The 16,434-nt window shown below is 34.6% G+C and overlaps 2 protein-coding genes and 1 pseudogene across 3 annotated transcripts; all 3 read left to right on the top strand.

The window, feature by feature from the left end:
* Positions 1–1,689: 1,689 nt before the first annotated feature.
* On the top strand, positions 1,690–5,944 carry LOC107906884 (DEAD-box ATP-dependent RNA helicase 15). Of its 2 annotated transcripts, XM_016834023.2 has the most exons (12): positions 1,690–1,841; positions 1,954–2,073; positions 2,275–2,375; positions 2,685–2,857; positions 2,970–3,201; positions 3,303–3,421; positions 3,938–3,994; positions 4,088–4,272; positions 4,791–4,935; positions 5,019–5,102; positions 5,177–5,240; positions 5,546–5,944. In XM_016834023.2, the coding sequence occupies exons 2-12, from the start codon at positions 1,958–1,960 to the stop codon at positions 5,554–5,556; spliced, it is 1,287 nt and encodes a 428-aa protein (XP_016689512.1). In that variant the 5' UTR covers positions 1,690–1,841; positions 1,954–1,957; the 3' UTR covers positions 5,557–5,944. The 2 variants fall into 2 exon arrangements, with proteins under 2 accessions (XP_016689512.1, XP_016689514.1); XM_016834025.2 differs by lacking the exons at positions 1,690–1,841; positions 1,954–2,073 and having other exon boundaries at positions 2,583–2,857.
* A 150-nt stretch (positions 5,945–6,094) lies between these two features.
* LOC107906883 (L-type lectin-domain containing receptor kinase IX.1) lies at positions 6,095–9,039 on the top strand. The gene is made up of 3 exons (XM_041093220.1): positions 6,095–6,859; positions 7,005–7,730; positions 7,837–9,039. The coding sequence occupies exons 1-3, from the start codon at positions 6,454–6,456 to the stop codon at positions 8,688–8,690; spliced, it is 1,986 nt and encodes a 661-aa protein (XP_040949154.1). The 5' UTR covers positions 6,095–6,453; the 3' UTR covers positions 8,691–9,039.
* A 4,606-nt stretch (positions 9,040–13,645) lies between these two features.
* LOC107906885 (probable sugar phosphate/phosphate translocator At4g32390) lies at positions 13,646–15,403 on the top strand (annotated as a pseudogene).
* The last annotated feature ends 1,031 nt before the right edge of the window (positions 15,404–16,434 follow it).

The following is a 16,434-nucleotide window of genomic DNA, read 5'->3' as shown; positions in this document are numbered from 1 at the left end:
TTCTTTTTCATAACAATACAACATTTATCTTTTCTTTTCTTGTTTCATTTATCTTCTTCTTTACTTAAAAAAATCCCCTACAAACACCATTAGTGGAAGAGACCAACTTGAAAGCTAAAAGCGAGCCCAAGATTCACCAAATAACTGAAGCACTGTTTGGGAAGCAAGCCAAGAGCAAAGGTTGGTCAAGAAGGAGATATTCATCATAAAAATTGAAAGAGAAACAAATGCTCCCTTCCGCTGCAAAATCCACCATCGTTAAATGAATACAAGTTCGCTTCCGTCGAAGGAGACATCATCTGCAACAGCAATATCATCGCGAGGACATCTAATTACTAAAGAGGAAGTAGATGCCATTTTGATGCAACAGGGAAGGCTTAGCTAGGGGTGTGCAAAATTCGAGTAAAACTAAAAAAATTTGGTTAACCGACCGAATTCAGTTAATCGGTCGGTTAACTGAATTTTTTCGGTCGGGGGTCGATTAATTATTTTTAGATTTTCCGGTTAACGGTTAATTCGGTTCGAAATCGGTCGGTTAACTGAATTTTTTCGGTTTAACCGAAAAAATTAATAAATAAAATTATAATATATAAATAAGCCCACTATTCACCTAAACCCAATCCAAATCCAAGTATTCAACCCAACCCAATTACCCAACTCAACCCAATCATAAAAATTACAAATAATTTAATAAATAAAAATAAAAATAAAATTCTAAAACTAAAACTAAAACTAAAACTAAAGTCTAAAAGTCTAAAAATAATTTAATTATGTAGTGATTCAATTCGGTTAATTCGGGTAATCCGGTTAATTCGGGTAATTCGGTTAATTCGGTTAATTTTTAACCAAAAATAAAAATATATAATTTTCGGTTAATTCGGTTAACCGACCAAATTAACCGAAAAAATTTCGGTTCGTTTAATTTTTTCTAAAAAAATTTTGGTTCGGTTAACGGTTAAAAATTTTGAAAGGTCGATTAATCCGGTTAATGCTATTTCGGGTCGGTTAACTAGTCAGTTAACCGAATGAACACCCCTAGGCTTAGCAAGAGCCAAGAAGTGCCCTAGTGCCATTTTAAATAATTTTAATGTTATAAATAATTCTTCCATGCATTATGAATTACTTAATTAAAAAAATAATCTTTTAAATAATTATTTTAAAAATTAAATAATTTAATATATTAATCAATAAATTAAAAAAAACAATATTAATCATCGTATCCGGTTTTGTTTCTGTTTACAACTATATTAAATTTATACTATTCTCAAAATAAATAAACAATCAACCAATAAACTACCTCTTGGAATTTTTTTTATTTATAATTTTTTAATTTTTAATGATTTAAATATCTAATATGATGGTTATTCTTCTTTTAAATTCATGTAAACTCCATTTAATAGTCAACGATTAAAATAAGAAAAATTAAATAATTAAGTAAACATTAATAACATTTTGTAATTAAAAGATAAAAAAATAATAGTTGGTCATCAGTGTAGTTTACCCTTTAATTAATAATTTAATACCGACTTTAAAAGGGGAAAATTTTGGGCCCAAAATGGGCTTGTATGTACCATAGCGTCAGCAGCCATCTAGGTCCAGCGCAGAGCCGCAGGAGATGGTAATTAATAAAAAGAAGCTAGGGCATTTGGGGAAATAAAATAAAATTTCCGCTGTGTATAAAGATCTCTCTCAAAATCCCCATCTTTTTCTCGCCACGAGTACGAACACTCAAAATATATATATTTTTCACATTTAAATAGCTAACCCTTTTTGCTTTGCAGACACCACAAACCCTAGCCCTAGTACCTTCAATTTTCTCCCTGCTTTAGTTAAGTTCAAAGGTAAAGCTCCCGAATCTACCTCTCTTTGAAACCCTTGTTCGGGTTATTTACTTTTCGATATTCTATTTTTGTTGAAGCCCTAACGTTTTGTTGTTTTATTGGGATTTTGTAGAAAAATGGGAGAAACAAGGGACAACGATGCTTACGAGGAGGAGCTTCTTGATTACGAGGAAGAAGAAGAGAAAGCCCCTGACTCTGTCACTGCTAAAGTCAATGGCGAGGGCGGCAAGAAGTGAGTTTGACTTTATTTCAAATATTCGCTTTCCGTTTGTTTTATTCAACTGCTATTTAATATTTATGAAACAAACTTAGTTTTCCTTTGGTTGGAGAAAGAAAAAATATTAATTTGTTCTGCTTTTGTTTACGGTGGTAATTGGTAAATGATCCATGGGGCTGTCGTTCTAATTTTGTTGATTTTTTTTTGTCTTTGTAGGGGCTATGTTGGCATTCACAGTTCAGGATTCAGAGACTTCCTTTTGAAACCAGAGCTTCTTCGGGCCATTGTTGACTCTGGATTTGAGCACCCTTCTGAAGGCAAATCTTTGACTCTCCTTCCCTTTTTATATTTGTTAGCCTTTATATACAGTTCCACCTTTAAAGCTACAGTTATGAAGTTAAATTTTATAGATGGCTTGTTCTTTTGGCTGTTTGTTACGCTATATTTCTAGTGTGTGGTGCTTTGTATGCAAAATGCTGCTTTTCGATTTTTCTTATATGAACCTTTGTTGCATTATTTTGCAGGTAATATACCACTATCATAAAGTTTCAATTAAATGGGTCACGGAGGTTATATTTTACTTACTACGGGTTCCTTCGATGCACTTCTCTTTGGTTCTACACCAGTGCAACATGAATGCATTCCCCAAGCCATATTGGGTATGGATGTCATTTGCCAAGCTAAATCAGGGATGGGGAAGACTGCAGTTTTTGTTCTATCAACACTACAGCAAATTGAACCTAGTCCAGGACAAGTTATTGCCCTTGTTTTATGCCATACAAGGGAGTTAGCTTACCAGGTCAGAAAATGATCTGCATCGATTGTTGGAAACTTTGTGCTCATAAAAGTTTGCTTTGTTTGCTTCCTGTTATAAGACATACGTCCCAACTCATTTTGTTGTCCTCTTGTAGATTTGTCACGAGTTTGAGAGGTTCAGTACTTATCTGCCTGATATCAAGGTTGTTGTCTTCTATGGAGGTGTCAACATCAAAGTTCACAAAGATCTACTGAAAAATGAATGCCCCCACATTGTTGTTGGGACACCTGGAAGGATATTGGCTCTTACTAGAGACAAGGATCTTTCTTTGAAGAATGTGAGACATTTCATTCTTGATGAATGTGACAAAATGCTTGAATCACTTGGTATGGTTTTCTTGACCTGAAGCCAGATAAGTGTTAGTTTTTTCAGTGTTTAATTTACTGCTGCTATTCCCTCTGGTATTTATTCCACATAACTTCTGCAGATATGAGGAGAGATGTGCAGGAGATTTTCAAGATGACCCCTCATGATAAACAAGTTATGATGTTTTCTGCCACGCTCAGCAAAGAAATTCGCCCGGTTTGCAAGAAATTTATGCAAGATGTAATTTTTCATGGCCAATTCTACTTGAATTTAGTATCTTTTTAATTCATTCCCAGCTTCATCTGAGAGTTCTGTAAAATTTTACGACTGGTGGGTCCATCTCTATATGCTTTCCCAGTGGTGCTACTTGCGTGCAGTTGCTTCATCTAGTCATTCATTGGTTATGCAGATTGAATGGGGCAGATTAATGTTAAGTCATAGGTTTGCACTGTTTAGGTTTTTGAATTAGTTGATTTGTTTGAGCTGATTCTTTATTTTTGTTTAATTTTAATCAGTTCTCTATTTAGGCTATTGATATGGGCTTAGAGTGGGTTGGTAAGAAGGGTTGGGCATTTCCTTGTTTGGGGTGTGTGTCTGTCATGTAATAGAATACTAAGTAACAGATCTGCGAGGAGGCAAGGCAGATGGACAAGAATCTCAATTCAAGGATGTCCATCCATTATTCATATCGTACTGGATTCCATTTGCTTGACGAAGCTCCCTAATATGATTTACTGTGACATTTGTTCCTTTCAGCCAATGGAAATTTATGTCGATGATGAGGCCAAGTTGACCCTTCATGGTCTTGTACAGGTATGCTATGAAGCTGACTCGTCCTCCCTTGGCATTTTGTTTGTTTAAGATATTGTTTAAATGTTTATTTAAAAGAAATGCTTCCAATGACAGCATTATATCAAATTGAGTGAGATGGAGAAAAATCGCAAGTTGAATGACCTTCTTGATGCTTTGGACTTCAACCAAGTTGTTATCTTTGTCAAAAGCGTGAACCGTGCAGCTGAGTTGAACAAGTTACTTGTTGAGTGCAATTTTCCATCCATATGCATTCATTCTGGCATGTCCCAGGAAGAAAGGTTTGCACATGTCATCATGATTCATTCTTGCTACCTTGTCCAATTTTGAATGGGAAACACTTTGGCTAAACTTTATATTCTTGTAAAATAAATGACTTAAGGGCCATCTTGTATAAGGATCCTTGTCAAAAGTTTTGAGGCAGTTTTTTGTCGTGTTCTCCAAGTATGGTGGTTTGGTTGCTTATTTTGTGTATTCTGTTATAGTAAATGTTTTGATTTAGCACTTGGGTCTATGGAACATTAATGCGACATGATTGTTTATTGCTTTATTCCTTTTTTCTCCTTAAAAGAGAGTGCATAATAAATGTCAAGTTAAAATAGTTCCTTTTTCTTTTGGTTTTTGAGTTTATGTAGTATTATTGATTTCCTGTGGTCCCAAATTTCGGTATCTTGTTTTAGCATCTTGCTGGAGTGTGTAATGTTTACTTATTGACTCAGGCCTCTTTTTCTGTTCCAGTATCCAGAAGGTAATGTTCCTTGATTAAATATTATGTGGTTTCACTTTTGATGATTTGTAGGTTAACTCGCTACAAGGGTTTCAAGGAGGGGCATAAAAGAATTCTTGTGGCCACAGATTTGGTTGGAAGGGGAATTGACATTGAACGTGTTAACATTGTCATCAACTATGACATGCCTGATTCTGCTGATACATACCTGCACAGGGTGAGTTTTGATCTGTCTGCATTATCATATTAGTCTTGCTTCTATTTAAATTTAATGTGTAATAATAGCTGATCTTATTGCAGGTTGGCAGAGCTGGTAGGTTTGGCACCAAGGGTCTTGCAATTACGTTTGTTTCTTCTGCTTCAGATTCTGATGTGCTCAACCAGGTTGGTATTAAGAACTTCCGAACATATTTTGTCCCGCGATTTATCCTCTAATCAACTTAATGAATCTATTGCAGGTCCAAGAGAGGTTTGAGGTGGATATAAAGGAGCTTCCTGAGCAGATTGATACATCTACATACAGTATGTTTCCTTTTGTCGTCCATCTGTATTTTATATAACTAGTAGGACATTTATGTTTCTTGTCAGTGATCTCAAGGCATTATTTATCTCTCCATTCTTGCTTGGTTTAATAAGTTTTCGGTTTGCTGTACTCATTGCTGCTGTTGGTATTTGGTTGGCCTAACTACGTAGCATTGAAGTACCTTCCTTTTGTTTCTCTCAGTATGATATATTGGCGTTATGATGGATGTCAGTTTTTATTTTCATATCATTTTCTTGGGTGGGAACCGAAATATTTTCTAATGCTATATGATTTGTTGCTGTAGTGCCGTCATGAAGGAAGTTCGTTCTGCAGCAGCCTAATTTTCTAGTCTAAATCAGGAATTGATTGTGTGGTTTGCTGGAGGCCACGTGTAGTTCTCAGATATGGAATGCTTTTAAATCAGTTGCTTGGGAGGAGCAGCAGATGCAGTACCGGTCGGTTTTAACTTTTTAAGAGAGTATTGTAGCCTTGTTAAGAACTTAAATTGGTATTCAGCTTTATCTTTTGGGAAAATTTTCCCTTTCAGGACATTGTTTTCACTATGCTATAGAGTTGCATGCTATATTTTAGTATCTGTTATAATTTGGAGATAGTAACTACCTCTCTGTATTAGTTAGATTAGAAGCTCATTATGATTTACTAATTACAAAAATGATGATCGCGGGTTTTGTTTTGGATGTTATATCACGTTGCACGTCTATTTTAGCCCAATATCTGTTCTTATTCTAGCTCGGCCCTTTATAATAAGGCTCTAATGAGGAGTAATGGTTTGAACAAGAAATATTAATATTTGGAATAGATCCTTATCATCACAATAGAATTTCTTTTTATTTACCTGGACATCTTGTTTTTGCTAGAAAGGAAGTCCAATGAGATTTTGTTCTCTCTCTCTAATTTAGAAGTTTGCTGAAAAAGACAAGCACTTGCATTTCTTGTTTGAGTCAAACGATACTGGTTATTACTGGCTTGCGTATGACTACAGAAAAATGAATTTTGATTGCCTCTGCTTGGAAAGTTCTCTCAAATATAATTTATTTTGCAATATTTCTTTAAAACATTCCAACTTCATGAAAACAAACGATAAGGACAAGATAAACATCAAAATTTCACCCTTGTATATATGTTCGTTGCAATGGAAACTAACCTTTGTTTTATATTGTAGTTTCCATTTACGAATTTGCAATTGCAACCATGTTGTTGCTGCTATTCCTCTATACCTTCCTAGACCAAGCCTCTTCAACCTTTCTTATTGATCCACACACTTTTTCTTTCCCGTCCTTTGATCCTAACAGTTGCACAAATGGCAGCTTAATCTGCATGGGCTCCGTGACTGCAGGCAATGGATACCTGAGCCTGACACCAGAGCCTAACAACAATTCAACTTCACCACTAGAGAAGGTTGGTCGGGTTCTATTCCACCACCCTGTGGTTGCCTGGCCAGCCTCTTTCTCCACCACCTTTACCATCAGGATTTCTCCCTTCCCAAATTCTAATGTCTCTGGGGATGGTATGGCTTTCATTTTTGCACAAGATAATGCAAGTTCACCACCTTCCAGCACTGGATCATATCTTGGCATCTTGGGCCCATCAACTCAAGGTAGCCCAAAATCTCCTTTAAAACATTATACAAAATCTTTCCCTTGTACGTTTTTATGTAATTTCACAATCTGCACCATCTCTCATCCTTTTTGCATTACTACATCTTATAAGTAATCAAGAACCAATTTCATACCAAATTTCAGGTGGCGTGGTTCAGCAGTTAGCTGTGGAGTTGGATACTTACAAGAATGAATGGGATCCAGATGCAAACCACATTGGTATCGACACAATAAGTATAATTAACCCAGTTGCTGCTGAAAGCCTTAACGCTACAGGTATTGATCTTAAAAGTGGAAGAAACATCAAGGTTAGGATCGATTATCACGGTTGGAAAAAGTTGCTCGAGATATCTATGGCATACTCTGGGGACATGTTAGTGAGCGTACTTAACCACTTTGTTGAGATGGAAGACACAGTTCCAAGCAGTGTCTTTGTTGGCTTCACTGCAGCAACTGGCCGAGTCCCGGAGAGCCATCATGTCCTTGATTGGACTTTCTCAACAATTCCATTGCCGGATCTCAACAACCATGGCTCCAAATACGATAAGATGAAAACTATTTTGTTGATCGTTGTTCCTCTCATCATGGGATTATTGATTGTATTAATATGCTTTCTCCCATCATTTCGAAGACTTGTAAAAAGGAAAAAGGAGATGGTTAAGCAGAAAGTTGATATTGAAATCCGATCGAGAACTGCGGCAAACGTGCCGAAAATGTTCACCCACAAGATGCTTGCAAAGGCTACTCATAATTTCAGTAAGGAAAATCTGCTTGGAACTGGTGGATTTGGAAGTGTTTACAAAGGATCCTTGAAAGATGATCCCCCAACAATCGTAGCTGTTAAGAAGATTTCAGCAACTTCAAAACAAGGTTTCTTCTACTTAGCAATACGTCAGAAATTATAGAGCATGATTTGTTATTTCATTAGTAACAAGTTTTGTGAACTTTTCATGGTTTCTTAACATGCACGTAACAGGTGAGAAGGAGTACTTTGCGGAAATATGTACCATAGGGAGGCTAAGGCACAAAAACATAGTGCAACTCCAAGGGTGGTGCCATGAAGGCGAACATCACCTCTTGGTCTACGAGTACATGCTGAACGGGAGCCTTGATCGTTATATCGGCAAGCAATTTCTCGATTGGGATACTAGATTCAAGATATTAACAGGATTAGCATCGGCATTGCTTTATCTCCACGAAGACAGCAGTAACCCCGTCGTTCACCGAGACGTTAAGCCTAACAATGTTATGTTGGATGAGGAATTCAATGCTCATCTAGGTGATTTTGGGCTAGCAAGGTTGCTCCACGACGATGACTCGGTGACAACCATGTTAGCAGGAACTCCAGGATATTTGGCTCCAGAATTAGGCTTCACCGGGAAATCAACGCCGGAATCTGATGTTTATAGCTTCGGTATGGTAGTAATTGAAGTCGTTTGTGGGAGAAGATCAAAGGGAATTATGGACGAAAACAGCTTAGTGGATTATGTATGGAATTCATATGGTCAAAATGAACTGCTAAACTGTGTGGATCCCAAGCTAGAAAGTGAATTTGATGAAGAACAAGTAAAGAGGACATTAATAGTTGGTCTTGCTTGCCTGCATCCTGATTCTACACAACGTCCCAAGATAAGGAAAGTGGTTCAAATATTCCTGAACCCTGATGAACCTTTAATGGATTTGCCAGAATCACGACCGAGTGCTGTTTATATAACAGTTTCTTCCTCTGGTTCCACCACCACAACCAATATTGAGTCCAAGAGTGCCCCACAGTTGCCTTCACTTGACTCATCAAAAGCCGATGACGTTGTTCTTCAATGCGATTTCTGACGCGCAAGATTCTTCGATTTTATAGGGATTAAAAGTAAATAAATGCATTTTCCCCAACATTTTTATGAGAGTAAAATCGATGTAAAATATATATTCTTTCCCGTTAATATTAAAAAATTTACATTAAAAATGCGTTTGCCGGGAGTCGAACCCGGGTTTATTGCTCCTAAGCTTTAGTTGAGAGAAGTACAGAAAAAAATTTCTGTCAAAACTTTTCTTCATTTTGAAGCACCGACAATGAAAATCTGTCCTACTCGGAAGGACAACAAACATTAATGGCGTTGCTTTGTTTACTCTGAGGTTCAGTAGGACCAGAAAGTGACTGACGTGAAGCTTCTGCTCAACCATTTTATAATCACTTAGCTTCACTTTCCAGGCGTTGTCTGAAACTGAATGAATCTAACCACACCAATGACTCAGAGAAGCAGAAGATCTTTGAACGAAAAATGGTTATCTGCCTGCTCAGAATTTTCTGTTAATAATTCTATTAACCAGTATTCAATATAAATTTTGTCGCAATTTAAGTGTACCCGACATATATGTCTGGATCGATTACTTAGCCTTAACATAAGTTATTCAGTTACACAGACATTTACTCATTTAGCATACGGGGCAGGGGCACCTTCTCTCCTTAATTACATGTGTATTCATAAAAGTGCTTTGGAATTTCTGACTCATCACCTAAAATTACCAAATTTTTAACAATAATTAATCTTTGTAGGGACTCAATAAATTGACAGCAAACCATTCCTTCACACTTGGCCTCCTCGTTAATGAAAAAGAGGTGCTCGTTGCCCCATATCGAGAGCAGGGTCATGTTAATGGCTCTCCATTAATCATCGATTATGATTATTTTATTGGCTAGGTTTGTGTAGTCAATGTATATTGATATTGACTAAGAATTTTCTATACTTTATGGAAAATATACGTATTTAAAAACTCTATTTATATTCTTTTAAAGTGTCACAATATAAATATTTTAAAATATATTAAATACTATTACTAACCCTTAAATATATATCCATTAATAATTATGTAAATAGATTTTTAACTGCCCACAAATTTAATAGATGCTTATTAATTTCAATTAAAATGGTTTTTATTTTTTGTTTGACTAAGTTTTTAATTTATTATCACACGAACAAATCTCGTTGAAAAAAAGATTTATAAATTTGGTAACCCTATTTATAAGTTTTTAACACACTCAAATTCACGTCCTCTTGCATTAAGAGCAAAATTTATGCCGATCAAATTAAGGCACAGTAAAATAATTATCGATTAATATATGTTTAACCCTATTTCTCTACAAACCTATGCACTAGCATATAGAATCATTACAAGCAATCAATAATGGGTATTCTTTAAATACTGGACCTAAACACTTAAATTAATAAAAACTCGAGGACATGCATATATATATATATTAGTAGTATTGTCACGATTAATTCATAATTACATACTTTTCTTTTGCTAATTAAAAAAAAAAAGAATATGCTTGACTCATCGTATGAGACCAAGGTGCAATCTGATCTCTCTCTCTCTCTCTCATCTTGACATTAATTTATTAATTAACTAATTGTCTAATTAATAATAATGGCGAAACCGCTTGCACAAAATTGGCATCAATTATCATACTTAATTAAAACTTATAATAACAATGAATTCCAAATTAAGTTAAAAATTCAAATTTAAATAATATTTTTAAACTTATCCAAAATTAAGTATGGAATTTTAAATTATTTATATTAATACTTTTTATGGAAAAAATAAATAAGTAAGTGACGTTTGGGGGGGGGGGGGAAGATTTCTCTCCTCTCAATAAAGAGGTGAAAGGGAAGAGTTTGAAATTGGCAAAGCATTAAAAGAGAAGGGGTCAGATGTATAATAAATAAAATATGACCAACTCAAACTCAGCTGTTCCTTGTGCATCCAAATGACAACAACAACAAAAAGAAAAAGAGTATGAAATAAGTGGAATTGAAAGTGAAATCAAAACTGAAATATGGCCCATTAAATAATTTTACTAATTTTGTAAAGAAGAAAATATGGAGGTTCCATGGAGACAATAAATTAGGTTAGGTATTATATTGGACTCTTTAACATGCATTAATAATATTCAAACTCCCCCAAATATATTTTTTCTCAATACGCCAAGAAGTTGTTCGAACAAAAAAAAAAACCTCCAAAAATATCACACTTTTTTTTTCTTATTATTTTAAGAAAAAAATGTCATATTTTGCCAGCTAAAAGTGTTTTTTTAATTATATTTCTCGCCTAATCCCAAATAATAAAAAAGCTTCTTCTTTTTTTACTTTTAATTTTATTTTTCAGACAGAACACCCACGTCTCAACAAACAAGTAATATTCCAAGTACATGCCTCGCATCTTCAAAGCTTAATTAATTATTAATTATGCGTCTGCATTGACTTGTAAATCATAAAATAAAATTTTTATTTATTTGATTTCCTAATAACCGATAATTACTAATTAGTAATCAATATTGAATTTCCAACCATGGTAAGAACTATTTCCAAATTGACCACTTCATTCCTTTTTCATATTATTATTGTTATGTCTGTCTATTTTTGTTTTCTTCTTTGTTGGATTTCCATCTATTTACATAGAAAAGTGGATAGTTATTCTTAGCAATCAAGTGTGTGAACATGATTTGGTCTTGAAAACAACGACCAATTCCCGTTGCTATTTGCATTACTCAATGGAAAAGTCTAAGAAGGCTTTTATATTACTCATCTGCCCTTTGGTGATGGATTTGGACACCATTTTTGCATTCCTTAAGGAAAATTTTCTATAATTATAGATAGAGTAAGATACTATAGATGTTTTACCTTCTTATCTTGACACGTTAGCCTTTTTTTCCTTTTTTTTTTCTCTTCTATTTGTTTGGGTGGGATGGAAGAAGAAAACTAGGGAAAGATACTCAAACTTTAAAGTTTTTTTCCCCTCAAACGGTCAAAATTGTATAAAAAATATTATTTGATATACACTTTTTAAATCTTTATTGATTGATTTAATATTTGAACTTAACTCACTCTATAAGTAAAACACTTTTTTAATAATTGATTTTCTTAAATTACCATTCATTTAATTATAACTATTAACAAATATGATATAACTAATAGTAATATTCTTAATTTTACTTTAAATGATATATTTAAAGTTTTTTTTAGAGTAAACAATCACTGCATATATTTAAATATTTTGTTCAATGTGCTCGCTTGCTCATTAATTTTCGACTCATATACATTTTTGCTTACAAACACATTATTTCTTTTCACAATTTACAATTAAAAATATAAAATGGGTATTATTATTTAAAATCTTATTTTATATGGAGTGATGATCGGAATTCTATCCTCTATTTATATAAAAAATTTATTATTTAAAAATAATTTAATTTATAATTAAGTTTTATTATTTGATATAATTCCCTGCGTAAGCACGACATTAACTTTAGTATGGTTAAAAAGGAAAAACGTGAACCACTATATTATTAATGTAGCATTTATAACCGATAATTTGATTATTTTAAATATGAAATGATTATTGTGTTGTATACAAAATAATATCTCGTTAATTAAAAGTGAAAATTTTAACACGGTATGTTGTGTATCTTTTTTAATTAATGAGTATTATTTTAAATAACATATAAAAGTGTCATATTTTTAATTTCTTGAATTAATGTTACAAGTAAATCACATATAAATTTAATAACAAATAAAAAATATTATTTTATTTATTTTTATAAAATATTATTTCACAATATGATTATAGTATAATAACTTCAGACTTTTAATTTAATTATTTGGAAGAAATGAAAAGAAAACAATGAAAATCCATTTGGAAAACAAATTAAAAATTATCATTTTGGGAAGAAAAAAGAAAAGGCAAAAAAGGCGAAAAGCAAGCGTGAGTAAAAAAACTGATGGGGAAGTGGTGAGACACGCGGCAGTCACGTGGAAAAGGCAGTGAATAAGGCGCAGCGTAAGCGCATGCAGCCCACGTGATGAATCTCATTGGACTTTGGACGCGCAGGTTTTTCCATCTCCGAATCTACCCTCCCCACTTCAAAACTTTTTTCCTTTCCTTGCAACTCCCTTGACTAAAATCATAAATAGAACTGGATGATATATGTAATGAAATTATAAAGATTAAAATAAAATTTAAATGTGATTTATAAATATAATGTGGTCGTCACCTACATGTATTTTCTATATAAAAACATAAAAAAATATTTGTGACATTATAAAAATAAAATTAAGTTGGGATTGAATTAGTAGGTGTAATCGAAATATTATATAAAATTATTAAAAAAATAAATATGTATTTGTATTTTGTAAAATAATGGAGTATATGAAAAATTTTTAATCAAACCGCGACATGATAACAATAATTCAATCAACCAAGTAGGATTAAATTTAACAAAATGGAATTATTAAAGTGATTTTTGGTTGTAAATTGAAATAGTGAGCTACTTTTAGACTTAAAATTTTGTATGTACTCATGAGGAATGGAACCTAATCCTATCCAAATTACATATTCAGATATTGTAAAAGCTTTTTAACAATTTTGAATTGAAAATGGCAAAAAAGAAATCGATTAGATTTTATTATTATAATACTAAAATTATTCATGGTTATGTAAGAATTCATGTTTAATTTAAAAATAAATTTATTACAAGAAATCATAAATTACGAAATGATTAAATTTTGAGAATTAAACAGACATGAAAAATAGGCGTTACAACAAAAAGCCTAATTTAGGGTGCGACTTTGTTAGAGTTGGTACTGTAGCGTTATCCGTAAAGTCTTTTTCTACCACGCTTCTGATGCAGCGCCGGAAATTTTATGAAATTAAATAAAGATATGAAAACTCCATTCTTTGTCGACTTAAAAATGAAGTCGTGAGATTAAAAGTGAAAATTTGTAATTTAGGAATTTATCAAAAAAATAATTTCCAATTTATTGATGTGAAAATTACAAGCAAATAAATTATTAGGATAATATTATGAAAAGAGAAACCATGGAAAAGCCCAAGAAGAAGAGGCCCAATCGACAGACGGAAACAGTCGAAGGAAGTTACCATTTTTGCTTCGTTAAAATCCCAGATCTTTTCATCAGTCGACCGCTCACACACAAAAAGTCAAGACAGAGAAAACTCCTTCCCTATAATCCGCTCTGACCCCTTCCTCACCCTCACCCTCCCCACCGCCGCCTCCTCCACCATTTTCCCCCATCTGGGTATCTCCCCAATCAACCAAATCACACACAATGGGCAAGGGCGGGTCTTTGAGCGACGGCGTCATCAAGAAGATCCTTCTCTCTTACACCTATGTTGCAATCTGGATCTTCCTCAGCTTCACCGTCATCGTCTACAACAAATACATCCTCGACAAGAAGATGTACAATTGGCCTTTCCCCATCTCTCTAACCATGATTCACATGTCTTTCTGTGCCACCCTTGCTTTCCTCCTCATCAAAGTCTTCAAAGTCGTCGAGCCCGTTTCCATGTCTCGAGAGCTTTATCTCTCCTCCGTTGTCCCCATCGGTGCTCTTTACTCTCTCAGCCTCTGGCTCTCTAACTCCGCTTACATTTACTTGTCTGTTTCCTTTATTCAGATGCTCAAAGCCCTGATGCCTGTTGCCGTTTATTCCATTGGGGTTCTTTTTAAAAAGAGGGCTTTAAGACTGACACTATGGCCAACATGTTGTCGATCTCTTTAGGGGTCGCCATTGCTGCTTACGGTGAAGCTAAATTTGATACCTGGGGAGTGATGTTGCAGCTGGGAGCCGTTGCTTTTGAGGCTACCAGGTTGGTTATGATCCAGATCTTGCTTACTTCTAAAGGGATCACCTTGAATCCGATTACTTCTCTGTATTATGTTGCGCCATGCTGTTTCGTTTTCTTGTTGGTGCCATGGATTTTTGTTGAGCTCCCAGTTTTGAAAGAGACATCCAGTTTCCATTTCAATTTCGTCATTTTTGGGACCAATTCTTTATGTGCTTTTGCACTTAATCTTGCTGTGTTCTTGCTTGTTGGAAAGACTTCTGCTTTGACCATGAATGTAGCTGGGGTTGTCAAGGACTGGTTGTTGATTGCATTCTCATGGTCTGTTATTAAGGATACCGTAACACCCATCAACTTGTTTGGGTATGGTCTGGCATTTTTGGGTGTTGCCTATTATAATCATTCCAAGTTACAGGCTTTAAAGGCGAAAGAAGCACAAAAGAAGGCTGCACAAGCTGACGAGGAAGGTGGGAGGTTGCTGGAGGAAAGGGAAAGTGAGGGAACTGACAAAAAGAGCGAATCTCAGAATTAGATCTTGTCGGTGGTTAATTTTAGGATATGAAATATGGAAGGAGGTAGCAGATAAGGGCTAAAGGGACAGTGGTTGGGGTGATGATCGTGAAGGTTTGCATTTAAGGGCAAAAGGAAACGAGGGGATCGGATTTCTTTTGCCCCATTTGGCTGCATTTGGGTTTTGGTATGTTGTGTTTTTAGGCCTCCGTTCCATAGACTAGTTATTATGGCCATTTCTTAGTAATACCAGGGGATTGCGATTCACATATGTTGCTTATTTCACAGGTTAATGTATGTTAGTAGAGGAAGAACAATCTAAAATGCCCTGTACTCTGTTGTTTTTTATTTAATTTTTATGTCTTCTTCCTTTTGGGATGTTGACAAATATTACCGTAGGTACTCCTTCCATTCACGGGGTTTTAATGCTTTTTTATTTTATTTTATATATGTTTCTTCCTTATTATCTGGTTTCTTTGTTTTGTTCAATGTTTCGCTCACAGCTTGATTAATAACATACATTGGATCTAATTTGTAGATTCTCTTTTTTATTTGTTTTTTTCCCCGTAGTTTTAAATTTAGGTCTTGGGAGAGTTATGAATTCTGAGATATGTAATGATTCTGAAGCACAAATGAGGGACTAGAGAAAGTGTTGTCAATGGCAGTGCTAATAACGCAGCTTGCTTACTGATTCCTACATGTTAGCAAGGTTTGGCATGACGTTGTCTACCATAAGAATTGGATTACCTTGAAATCGCCCTCTTGTGTACTGATTCCTACATGTTAGCTAGGTTTGGCATGACATAGTACTGTGACAAATTAGATTTACCTTGAAATCAGTCCAAATATGTGACGTAAACTCAATCTAATATTGAAACTGCCTTTTTCTAATATAGTCCCTTTTGTGCCAAAAGGAAAGGTCCGCAGGCACCAGGCTTTTTTGTATCTAGTTATGCAAAAGATGAGTTTATGGTTCATTTTTTCAACACTGAGCTAGTTCCTCTTGTAGACTGTTGTGCTACTTGTGTCCCCCATGGCTTTTGGTATGGGTTGGTTTCTCAATTCCTAGAATTTGATACAGGAAAACCACAACCGTGTTCTGTGAGTTGCTGGAGGTTGTTATAAGGATTGTTCAGTCTGATATTTTCTCACCACAGTTAACTCGCATTAAAAATATTTGGTCCTGCCATGGAGGAAACCATCCTAGATTAAAGAAAGGCAAAAAGGGCATTAGATGCTCAAAAAGTATCCTTTCTTTCCCTGTCGTTGGGCACTAGCGGTTGAATCTTCCTAAGATAAAATGGAGCTTGGTAGTTGAAGTGGGCTTCTTAGATCATAATTTAATCCCAAAACTTTATAATTTTCCAGTTTCACGCTTATGATTTTGACTTGATGCTGGTGCGCAGGTGCACATACCACTAGACAAAAG

The sequence above is a fragment of the Gossypium hirsutum genome, chromosome D05, assembly GCF_007990345.1.
Source record: "Gossypium hirsutum isolate 1008001.06 chromosome D05, Gossypium_hirsutum_v2.1, whole genome shotgun sequence".
NCBI classification, from domain to species: Eukaryota; Viridiplantae; Streptophyta; class Magnoliopsida; order Malvales; family Malvaceae; genus Gossypium; species Gossypium hirsutum.
The sequence above is the reverse complement of the archived record's forward strand: the minus strand, read 5'-3'. Positions and strand labels throughout refer to the sequence as shown.